The sequence below is a fragment of the Phyllostomus hastatus genome, unplaced genomic scaffold, assembly GCF_019186645.2.
Source record: "Phyllostomus hastatus isolate PE091 unplaced genomic scaffold, TTU_PhHast_1.1 phas_contig_150, whole genome shotgun sequence".
NCBI lineage: Eukaryota > Metazoa > Chordata > Mammalia > Chiroptera > Phyllostomidae > Phyllostomus > Phyllostomus hastatus.
In genome coordinates this window covers 35,179,061-35,191,803 of record NW_025333611.1, presented here as the reverse complement: position 1 = coordinate 35,191,803, position 12,743 = coordinate 35,179,061, and the positions used below count along the sequence as shown (strand labels likewise).

At 42.5% G+C, this 12,743-nt stretch overlaps 1 protein-coding gene across 1 annotated transcript; it reads right to left on the bottom strand.

The window, feature by feature from the left end:
• Positions 1-5,298: 5,298 nt before the first annotated feature.
• Positions 5,299-9,224, bottom strand: HINT1 (histidine triad nucleotide binding protein 1). The gene is made up of 3 exons (XM_045823800.1): positions 9,050-9,224; positions 7,033-7,137; positions 5,299-5,607 (listed from the first exon to the last, which is right to left on the bottom strand). The coding sequence occupies exons 1-3, from the start codon at positions 9,158-9,160 to the stop codon at positions 5,443-5,445; spliced, it is 381 nt and encodes a 126-aa protein (XP_045679756.1). The 5' UTR covers positions 9,161-9,224; the 3' UTR covers positions 5,299-5,442.
• Positions 9,225-12,743: the final 3,519 nt, after the last annotated feature.

The following is a 12,743-nucleotide window of genomic DNA, read 5'->3' as shown; positions in this document are numbered from 1 at the left end:
TGCTGGCCTGCAAACCAAAAGGTCGCTGGTTCGATTCCCAGTCAGGGCACATGCCTGGGTTGCAGGCCAGGTCTCCAGTAGGGGGTGTATGAGAGGCAACCACACATTGATGTTTCTCTCCCTCTCTTTCTCCCTCCCTTCCCTCTCTCCACAAATAAATAAATATTTAATACAACAAATAAAGAAAATCTAAGAGGTATATTTCTTGCATACTTAATTATAGCCCGATATTTATATACACAATAACTTTCTTCAGGTGCACTGTACCAGAAAGCCAGGTGCCTGTATAATGCTTCAGAGGACCTGCCACTCCCACTGTCCTTTCTGTTAAGAGTCTGTGAGATCACACACATCGGCTACCATGGATAGAGGGTTGCCTCACCACAATGAAAACTGACCAGCCCTTCATAGGCTCTTCTGTAGTTTATAAGGAGATCTGGCCCCAAGTTAATCCCTTAGGAGTCCTTGTCTTCTCTTAGGGAATAAGAAGCAACAAGTCTTAAATGGCAACAGGAGAGAAAGTAGCTGAGTCAGCAGGATGGTGGTGGGGCAAACTGTTTCACAGCTGCATCTTCCTCCCCTTCTAGCATGCGCGCCCCTTTGCAACGGGACTTTCCCCCTTCCCCATGCATCAGTGAGGTCTGTTTCTCCAAACCCTTGAGTCTAGACCAGCCTTTTAACTTGCTTTGACCAACAACCTGTGGTGGAAGTGATATTATTTGAGTTCTGAATCCTAGGCCTGCAGGGGCCTTGCAATATCTGATTTACTTTCTTGAAATGCTTCCCTGAGAACCTTCAACTATTTGTGTGTTGAGTGGGCAGTTCTTCTTAAACCATTAAGAAGCTTGGGGTTGAAGTCAACATGGAAAGAAGCCAGGCCGTCCCAGTTGTCCCAGCCAGATCCGCTCCTTCTAGCCTGCATGAGTGAGTCCAGATGAGAGAAGCAGAGCTGCCCAATCAACACACACAGTCATAAGAAATAACATATTGTAATTGTTTAAAACTAAGTGTGGGGTGGTTTATTACTTTGTGACCACCGTGTAAGCTGATCTAACCTAAAGGAGAGTAAGGGGTCACACGGAGGAGATCAAAGGGCCCCCAGCTGACTGCCAGTGCCAGTCGTGAGCCATCTGAATGGGGTCCACTTGGACCCTTCAGCCTTCAACAGACCACAGTGACATGACCACGCTCAGGCAAAAGCCACAGAGACTGCCCCATCAGTCCACAGAACCTTGAGAAATAGTAAATTCTTGACTCCTCTCTAGCCTCATACCCCATATCTTACCCATTGGCAAATCCTGCCAGCTTCACCTTGCTGAGTACCTGCTGAGTCTGATTGCCTATCAACTCCATCACTCCTACTGGTCCAGGCTACCATCACCACTTGCATGGATTATAAACTGGCCTCCTAACAAGTCTTTTCGGAAAGACTAAACTAGGGTGTATCTGGATTGGTGTTGGATTCATGACTATGTACATTTGTAAAAACTTACTGAGATGTACAATTTTAAAAGGTGGATTTTACTCTAAGGTATAAATCAATGCTCTTGAATATTTAAAAAAATAACCACCCAAGGTTTCAGGTCATAGTCACACAAAGTACAATGAATCCATGTTAGACCAATTGCATTTTCTCTAGGACAAATGCAAAAAAAAAAAATGTTCAGTGTGAAACAGAGAAGAAACCAGCTATAGAAACATCAGCATTTACTCTAAACAAACAAATGGATATGCAAGTCACACTATTTTTGAGAAGCTTATAGAACTGACTATAATTATAATAAATATATTCAGGGAGAAAACTTAATGAGCTATTATAGGCAAAAATGTCTTTATTAAAGGATCCTATATAGCATAGAAAGCAATTCAAGAAGAAATTATCATCAGCAGCAGGTGCTTACTCCTTCTTATTTAATTATATTTATTGATTGTGCTATTACAGTTGTCACAAACTTGTCCTCTTTGCCCCCCTCCACTCAGCACCCCCCCACTCCCTCAGGCAATCCCCACACCATGGTTCACGTCCATGGACGTGTGTATAATTTCTTCAGCTACTCCATTTCCTGTACTGTACTTTACATCCCCATGGCTATTCTGTAACTACCTAGTTGTGCTTCTTAAGTCTCCTCACCTCTTTACCCATTTCCCCACACTGCCTTCCTGCAGGCCAGTGTCAGCTCATGTGGTGCAGGCCAGGGTCAGCACCCACTTGTGTTTTGCCCAGGGCCACCCTGCCCGAACTATAAAGCAACCTGAGATGGTTGCTACTTGTGCTGGGCTGGGAGATTCACAGGTAAAGCCAAGCCGTGAATCTAGGGTGACTGCTACTGGAGCCAGGCCAAGGGCCACTTAGCAAGAGGTGTAGCACCTGGGTTCTCACCGAGGCCAGCTGTAGCTTGTTTGAGAGATTTTAGGAAGTTGTGAAGCATGAGCCAAGACCAGTCATTCATATGGAAAAGTCACTGTTAACAGCTTGGGTGGGCCTGTAAGCTGGGTGCGACAGAGTCTCAGGGAATCCCCAGTGGGGCAAACAGTGTTAGCCAGGCTGATGGAGTCTCGTAGATGGCACCACCTGCCAACTCTGTGACTGTGTCCGGGGAGGGTTTAGGAAAGGAACAATGGCCTTGCCTGCCTTTCTGTCTGAGAGAAAGTTCTTCCCTAGCTCTTGTCTTGATGCCACACACTTCAGGTCCTCCTTGTATGCCATGGTGGCTTTCAAGCTGCTACCCCAGTGCTGAAACTCAGTGGGAGTGAATCTGAGTAAGTCCATGTGTAGGGTCTTTAAGAGGAACTGCATGGGACTCCAGAAGTTTCTTCCACCAACTCAATCCCCACTGGTTTTCACAGCCAGAAGTTATGGGGACGTATCTTCCTGGCACTGGAACCCTGGGCTGGGGGGCCTGGTGTGGGGCTTGGACTCCTCACTCCCAAGATATCCCTCCCGAATTTTTATCCACCACACTTGGATGTGGGACCAGCCTCTACTGCATCTATGCCCCTCCTACCACTCTGGATGGATGTGGGGTCTTTTTGTTGTTTTTTTTTAATTCCATAGCTGTCAGACTTCCATTCAACTTGATTTCTGACAGTTCTGAGTCGTGGTTGTTTATAGCTTAGCTGTACTTTTGAAGTTGTTGTGCAAGGAAGCAAGCTGTGTTTACCTGTCTTGACCAGAAGTACTCAGCAGGTGCTTTCGTTTTCTCTCTTTACAGATGAATGAAGGACTGATTGATACGTAGAGGACTGATACCAACTCTTGGCATACTTACAGTACATATTTGAGAAAGGCTTAACCACTTTTTTATCTTTAACTAAAACCCATGCCATAAGAAAAAGGCTTTTTAAAATTCAGTCACTATTTCGTATGGCATTATGAATGGAAAAAGGTGTTTTGTAATTAGTATGATAGAGCACCAGAAAGGAGTAAAGGAAGGACCTTTAGTTGGAATTAAAGTTACACCCACTACTATTATTCACTGATTATAGTGGTCAACAAAATGCCTCCTGGTCTTGAGGCAGTGGTGAAGAGTGAATACAGACAAATTATGGTGACTGGGAGCAATCTTTTCCAGCAGTTAGGTGAAGTACAAGAATGCCTGGCTGCTTTTCCCGATCCGTGAATAGCTCCAAGCAGTGACAAAGCAGAGACTGCAACTTGTCTCTCAATATCTACTCCACTTTCATTCCCTTCTGGGTGGCAAGGTATCTGGCTTTTCTTACAGATTTAGGTGGCCAATGATATATAAATAGGTGGTGTGACATGTCTGGAAAAGCTCCTTCAAAAAAGGGACATAATTTTGCAACGTAACTTTTTTGGCATTTTCCCTTCCCCTCTTTTTGATGGGAGGAACTGTCTCAGTTCTATGAGCTCCTCTCGAAAGTTATTCCCAGTAGAGGAAGGAGTTTTAGGAAGCTCTGCTTTACAGCCCATTGGTCAAAGCACTGATAACAACCTGGACTCTTATCTGGCAACGGAAGCCGGAAGTGTTGTAGGACTGAACCCTTAACCCATGGAATCCCATGCCATCTCTGGGCAAAGAGTCAGAACAGAGTTGAACTGTAAGACACCCAGCTAATGTCTGGAAAATAACTTGGTACTCTGTAGAAGCCCCAACCCCTTCACATGTTGAAAATTTTGTCTCAGAACCATTTTAGACAGAAAAGTCAGACACAACCAGGAAGACAAATTAGCAGCTGTCTACGTGATTTATTAGCACTGGTTTGATGAAGTTAGTGGGAAGTATGCCTAAAAAGCTGACTCAACCCTCTAACACACAATACAAATGCTTCTTTCATTACCTTCTTTACAGTGGCACAAACCCCTCCAAAACTTTTCCCAGAACTTCCCCCACTTAAAAAAAGTCATAAAAGTACATAAAGCCATACAAGTATTAGGGAGAAAAATAATAATTTTTAGCAATCCTCCTGGGGTGGGAAAGTCTTTTTAAAATATAAAATAAAAATTTATACATTAACTATATAAATACTTTAAACACCTTAAACCAAAAATGACTGAGAAAAAATTATTTGTAAGGTATAAACGGCCAAGTTTCCTAATCCCCCAATAATATTTTAAAAATCACTAACAAATTTAAAAATTACTAAGAAAAACAATTTTCAATTGCACACATCAAACCCTGCCACAGTGGCCTTCAGACAGGCGAGGGTACCTGGCAAGACTGAAAAGAAAGCTTGGTTGTCAGGCTACGCAGGGAGCACCCAGACCCTGAGATTCCCCCCTAATTCCACACAGCCAGATTCGCGCACAACTCAAGTATTTTTGTTGGTGTGAACGTAACCCATTCAAAACAGCGAGTTTTCAATTTGAAGTTAATTCTAACAGGTTTCCAAGGCCTTATAATAAATTCGCAGCCAGAGTTTCGGTAACAAGGAAATAACCATGCATGGCTTCACGTGGTCATCAAAAGTCTGTGACTCATCTACCTTCATCCTTTCCAAAATCATCCCAGCAGTCCAGGGGAAAGGTATGGGCTGGACAACATTATTTCTAAACCCCAAACTGTTTGTGCTTCAGTCACATCACATATTCCTTTGTTCTTAGAAAATAAGAAAACTGGACTAGAAAATCTTCTCTAGGACTGAAAGGATATTTCAAAGCTAAAGCTAAATTTATGAAATTTTGTAACTTGTCATCAAAGATGGTCACACCATTATACCAATGTACATATGTTGAGTTATCAACTTAAGGGAGAAAAAACAAAAAACCTCCCAAGTTATGATCACCACCTTCATACATCCCAGCAGATATATTTTCAGAACAATAAATCAAATACAGAATTCAGAACATGCAACAATGTCTTTTATTATATGTGGGTTTTAGAAATTATTTCCTCAATCTCTCCATACACAGGCAAAAGCATACTGTTTAACTTGTAAAACTGACCATTGCCTGCAGTAGGGAAAATTATCCCTAAAACATGCTTAGCCAGGAGGCCAGTTCATCTGCCGACCTCCAAGAACGTGAAGGTGAACGTGATAGACAGACTGCCCCCCATCGGAGCCTTCGTTCACTACCATTCGGTAACCCTTCTTCAGGCCCAGGTCAGCGGCACATTTCTTGCCAACAATCATTAAATGTCCAAGAAGCTGGAAAAGAAAAAAAAGTGTCTTAAGCACCGGTGATTTATAACTTCTAGACATTAAATCATAACTACCAAGGTGAAATATTAAGTTACAAAAACTGCCAGGTTAAAACTCCTTTGTGGTGACTCTGGGGGGAGAGAGGGTGGTTTAAGAGAGTATGGAGTAATGGAAAAAATACAATAAAAAATTAATAAAAGGGAGATTTTAAAAATTCTCCTCTATGGAAATATTTGGAAACTCTTTTAATCCTAATACAATATAACTTTTAATAAAAACCCAGTAAGATTAGATATTTATTTATTACTAATTCCAATCAAAAGATTAGAAACATATCTATTTCTCAATAAAAATAATTTTTGCCCTGGCTGGCGTAGCTCACTGGATTGAGTGCAGGCTGTGAACCAAAGCATCACAGCTTCGATTCCCATTCAGGGTACATGCCTGGGTTGCAGGCCACGGCCCCTAGCAACCGCACATAGATGTTTCTCTCTCTCTTTCTCCCTCCCTTCCCTCTCTAAAAATAAATAAAATCTTTTAAAAAATTAAAAATAATAAATAATTTTTAAGTGTTCTCAATAAAGCAAGACATCTTGCTCTCTCGTTATGGGACAGTGTATCAATCAGGATAGGTTTGGTTATGCTGTGGTAACAGAGCACCCCAAAGTCTGGCTCAAAACAAAGAAACATGTCTTGTGTTCACTACATGTTCATCGCAAGTTGGACAGGCTTTATTTCTACATCTTTTTCACTTTGAAACCCAGGATGATGGAGCAGCCACTACAGGACCACAGTGGCAGAGGGAAGAGAGAACATGGCAAAGCAGGTACTAGTTCTTAGTTTCCATGCAGAAGACATGTATCATTTCATTGGCCAAATCAAGTCATATCACCAGTCCTGACATCAGTGAGGCAGCAGGTATAATGCACCCTAAAGAATTATCAATTTTTATGAGCAATTATACAACCTACCACAAAGAGCATTAGGAAAATATTTTCATTGAGGCCTGTACCTCCTGGTAAATCCAAATAATTATTTTTCCCTCTAACAGTGTTAATAGAAGAATTTATAAACCCTCCCTGATATGATATGCCACTTGAGGAAAAATGAGTCTCATCAACTGATCGTTATGTGGAACCCTTTCTGCTTAAGAATTTGTGATGATGGACATTAACTTGAATTACTATGGTGATCATTTCATAATATATACATATATTCAATCATTATGTTGTATACTTAAAACCAACATGTCAAGTATATCTCCTTTTTTAAAAATCAAACTACTTGTAATTAGTATTGAAGCCCTAATGATTTTGCTTTCTTTAGTAATGCCCCTGGTAAAACGAATATGTAACATCCATTTAAGATCAAAATTTAGTCTCCCGATTCAAAAAGCAAGAAAATAAAATTTGTGCTAGTAACTTCACTTACACTTTCGTCAGCATCTTCTGCTACAGAAATCTGGGATATATGCTTCTTGGGTATCACCAGAAAATGCGTTGGTGCTTGCGGGGAAATGTCATGAAAAGCAAGACACTAAAGAGGAGAGGGAAAAAATCAAAGTTTAGTGAATATATCATCTTGTAAGCTAAACTTACTCTTTCACACTAACCCCATGGGAGACACTAGTAAATGCTAGGAAATCAGTAATGTACCCAAATGCATGTGGTTCCCTGGTCCTTTTCATGGAACTTACAGTCTAATGGGAAGACTGACTTTAGATCCTACATGTTACAGAACAAAAGTAAAATAAATGACTATCAGAGAAAAACCTGATTTAGATTGGGCGTAGCAACTTCGAGGTAGCAACATTTAAACAGATCCAAAGGATTAGTATAAATTAATGTGGACAAACCATTGTCTGCCTTTCCAGTTTGATCTCATACAGCTCTTGAAGCTCAAGCCACACGGTTCATCCCTCTTACCCTCAGTGCTTTTTCAAGTGGTTTCCTCCAGGGCAATGATCCTCTTCCCCCCTCACCCCAGCTTTGGTCTAACTTAAACTGCTATTCCTTGCCAAAAGGATACCTTCTCTGATGCCTCTCCTCACCTTCCCTAGGTCAGGAGCCCTTGCTTGTGTAATATCTGGCTTTTTTCCTTTACTGCAATAATCAGTTTTATATTTATATAAATACCAACTTCTTCCAATTTTACTCAATGGTTTAAGAAATGTACTTATTTTCTTTTGTAGAAATGAAGATAGCATGTAGACAAATGACATACCACATGAATGTTTTTGTATCTCTTGTTCCCTACTGAAGGTGGAAGCTGCTTAGAACCCATCCTGCTTACCTGTCTCAGGAGTAATTCTATTGGGTATTTCATATAGAATGCTGTATCATTTAGATTGCCCCATGCTGTTACACTGTTGGGACTACGGTGGTTCAAAGGCCAGTGTTTCAACGATCATTTATAAAAAGCAACTGAAATTATTTCAAAAGAAATGTGCACTCTTCAAAACAACTTCCCTAAGTATTAACAAAAGTATTTCATTCACCTCGAGGAATTAACAATTTGAGTCTAAGAACGCTCCTAGTAGTTTAAAAGGAATGTTTCCCTTATTTTCCAAATTTCTTAAATTTAACAAAGTTTACAGAATGTTTTCCATGTTAATCAACCAAACTCCTGCCACGCTTTATCTGAGACCCAAACCCAGAAATACAACGGCCCATTAAATATTTCACACGAGATGTCTGAAAGTCACATCAAGTCGGCCTCTCTAAAACTGAATTTCACCTATGGTGAGGTCAACAAGAACTACATTCTCAGTCTCTTGGCACAAAATTGCTTCCTGCCAAATATAAAAGGAACCATTTGTCCTGGGCGGGGCGAAAGAAAAGCAAATCCCCTAAGCAGGCCCATTTAGTTCAAAGTTCGTAGCCAAAGTAGAGAGGTGGGGGTCGAGTGGGGGTGACGAACCGGCCCGCGCCCGCACCCCCCCCCCCAACCGCCCCCGAAGCGCGTGCCCTCGGCCCTCCAGCGCCACAGGCTCGGAGAGGATCCGGGGATCGCCGGGCAGCGTGCGCGGGAGATCGCGGAGATTGGGCCTGAGTCAGGGCGCGATCGGGTTTCGCCCTGTCAGGCAGAGCGTTGGCGAGATTGTGAGATTCCTGACAAAGGCGAGGTCCGAGGCAGCCGCGGAGCAGGCGGTCGCCCACGCCGCAGACCCGGCGCGCCCTTCACAGGCGCAAAGACCCGCGACGCAGGCCCTGCGGCGCCCGGCGGCCTGGCCCGCGCCCGGGCTGATAACGCGTAACCGGAGCGCCGGCACGCGCCGGCAGGCCGCAGGCTGGGGGCCCGCGGCAGAGGCCGCACAGGTCGGCCGGGTCCGGTCCCTTCCCTTCCCCGCGGCGCTGCTCGACCCTTCTCTACCCTCGGTGGGGAACGGGCGTTCCCACGCGTGGCCACCCAGCCTGAGCCCACGAGCGAGGTGACGCCCGGTGCCTACCTGGTCATCCTCAAAAATGATTTTGGCTGGGATTTCCTTGCGAATGATCTTCCCGAAGATCGTGTCGCCACCAGGCCGAGCGGCCTGAGCTTTGGCGATTTCATCTGCCATAGCGGCCTCCCTTCCGCAAAGCGGCCGGGGGAGAAGCTTGGGGGAGGGGGGAGAAGGGGGGGCGGGCAGAGGGCGGGAGCGCGAGACGAAGCCTGCGCTGGGACCGCTGATCGCTTGGAGGAGCTGGTCCTGCTGCGCCTGCGCACTGGCAAACGGAGCTGCGGCTGCGGCGGGGCGCGGCGGGCGCAGGGGAGACGGAGGAAGCAGCCGGGTTCTGGAGAGGGGTTCTTGAACCAAGGCTCCAAGGAGCCATACTGAGTTCGTTTTTCTTTGTTCCTTTCTTGTCTCTGAGGGAGTGGAGTTAGTGGTAGAAGCCGATCTTCTTTTGCTTTCTGGACCCTTGTAGGAAAAATTAGATACTGTAAATGAAAAGATTTGATAGTTCAAGCAGTGCTGGCCCTGTTTGCTGGGTGAGACCCTGTGACACTCATTTCTCATCTACAGTAGGTCTTGGGTCCAGCACGTAAGCCTTTCTTGCATTATTTCCCCCCCTCCCTCTAGCAGTGGTTCTCAACCTGGACTGCACATTCAAGTCATTTGGGGAGCTTTTAAAAAAATCCCGCGAACCTGGCCACACCCCAGATCTATTCAATAAGACTCTGCTTGTGAGACCCAGGCATCAGTATTGTGTGAACCTCCCCAGCAATAATCAACATAATGCCAAATGCCCTACCTTACAGGACCAAAACATTTCTTAACCACAAATCTTCCATGTCTTTGCTGATTTTTGAGATTGTTTCTATTTATTGTGAACACTTTCTCATCTTTCTTTTTTGAGCCCATTTCCCTTTTGTCAAAATCACTGAGGACTTGCACTTACAAAATCCTATAAGTAATTCTAGTTCTCATCCTACTAGAGCTCTTGGCATCGTTGGCCACTGTTGACCATACTCTCGTGTCAGCAGTACTGCACTCTTCAAACTCTTTGGATGCTATTTCTCCTTCACAATGGGCCTCCTCCTATTCCAAGCTTCTCAATGGATTCTGTTCTTAGCCCTTTTCTCTAGCTAACCATCTGCAAGTGTCTTTATTAAGACAAATGAACTATACCTCCCCACTACCCATATGTGACCATATTTTACCACTTTGTCTTGACAAAATTTACTGATAGTCCATTGATCCCTTTGATGTCAAAAGTGTCCCATTTGTTATTTTTGTTATCAAAGGCATTACTGGGACAATTGGTGAAATCTAAATAATGCCTGTAAATTATATAAAAGTTTTAGAATCATGTTAATTTTGTCACATATCCACACCAAAATTATCAAAATCAGTTGACTTACAGTGGAGCTGTGTAACTTAGGTGCCAATATAATGTTGCAAAAGGTAAGAGTTCCTTCTTTTTCCAGCCACGTAGTATTCCATTGTGTAAATGTACCAAATCTTTTTCATCCACTTATCTACTGATGGGCATTTAGGCTCTTTCCAGATCTTGGCTACTGTAAATAATGCTGCTATGAACATAGGGGTGCATATATTCTTTCTGGTTTGTGTTTCAGGATTCTTAGGATATATTCCCAGAAGTGGGGTTACTAAGTTCAAATTTATTTTTACTTTGTCCTTAACAACAATCAAACAAAAAGACTCCTCCTGCAGCATTCTATATCTACTATAACACCATTCATTGAATTGTTCAAGCCAAAAGCCTTGAAATAATCCTTAACTCTTCTGTCTGTAATTTCAGCACATTTCATGAATCTAATCACTTCTCACCTCTACTCCATTACCCTAATCCAAGCTACTATCATATCATATAGATGATCTTGTTCTTATCTCTAAAACCTATGAGTATGTTACTTTACATGGTAAAAAGGATTTGCTGATGCAATCAAGGTAAGGATCTTGGAGGTGCAGAGATGCCTAGATTTTCCAGGTGGGGCCAATAAAATCACAGGGGCTCATATAAGGGAAAAGCAATACAGGAGAATGAGAGTCAAAGAAGGAGATAGGATAATGGAAGTCTAAGATTGAAGGTGCTGTACTGCTAGCTTTGAAGATGGAAGAGACTACAAGAAGATGGCATTCTGAGAGTCAGAAGTCCAAATTGGATTTTACTGAGCTAAAATTATGGTAACAGCAGGGCTGCATTCCTTCTAGAGGCTCTACTAGAGGAGAATGGTTCCCTTACCCTGTCCAGCTTCTAGAGGCCACATTCATTCCTTGGCTTGTGGCTCCTTCCTCCACCTTCAAAGCCAGAAGCAGGGCATCTTCAAGCCCCTCACTAACTCTGCTTCCTTCTTCCAATTACAAAGATCCTTGTGATTATCTTGGGCCCACCAGACAATCCAGGATAATCATTCCATCTCAAAATCCTTAATTTAATCACATCTGCAAAGTCCTTTTTGTCATATAAGGAACATATTCAGAAGTTCCTAGGATTTTGGAGGCCATTATTCTGCCTACCATGTAGCTCCATGAGCTTTCATGATAAACATGTTGGACTTTCCTGTTCAGTTCTGGGTCCCATACTTTGAGATGCCAACAAACTAAGACATATTCCCAGAACAACCAGAATAGTCACCCCATTTATGGAAAAGCTGAAGGAACCATAGAGATTTATCTAAGAAAAGAGAAGCTTCAGGACTCAACTGACTTGGGCACTATGGGGACTGTATTTTCAAATATTGGCTGATTAAGGGTTTTGGTTAATTGAATACAAGACCCCAGTTAGCTAGAAATTATAACAATAAATTATAAACTTTCAGGAAGGTAGACTATGATCCTAACTGGAAATGAAGTAAGCATTTTTTATCATTCATTGGCAATCAGGAGACTTCAATATCACAAGATCATGCACTTTATTGTTTCCCGGATTAAAGAAAGTACGCAGTATTTTTGGCTTAATTGATTGTGTTAAACACTCTTTTGCAAGTCTAATATATTTTATAAAAAAGCAAAGTCAACTCACAATTGTCATGGGGATGTAAAGTACAGCATAGAGAATATAGTCAATAATATTGTTACAACTACGTACAGTGCCATGTGGGTACTAGACCTCTTGGGAAGAGCACTTGGTAAAGTATGTAAATGACTAACTACTGCCCTGAACACCTAAAATTAATATAAAATAATATAGAATGCCCAATGTGTTGACAAATAAAAAATTGTATTAAAAAAGCAAAGCAGACTTATCTTGCTATTTTTGTGATAACTTTCAAATGACATAAATCACAGAGGAGGAAAAGGGTCTTGGAGACCCATTGGTCAAAATCTCTTTATTTCTAAGAAAAAGTAAGTTTTATCTACAAGTTATCTGAAAGGCTGTGTGGTATGCAAAAGGCAAACAAAGATTATTCTGTGGGGACAAGGTTGGGATTTTTCTTGATGCTTACAAGGTCATAAGTTAAAATGTACTTAAATAAGTGCTTTGTGATTATTTGTGATCTATAAACCATTTCTGGCTGCTTGACTACAAAGCCAATAAGTAAGGCTAGGTGTTTAAAGACTAGGCTTTCAGGTTAGGAACAGGGATTCCATTTACAAGCCCTGAGGCCTTAAGCAAGTAACTCATCCTCACCTTCTAAGGAAATAAAACGAGAGAAGGTGCGCAGAGCACTTTTGGGAGTCACCGTTCCAATCGATG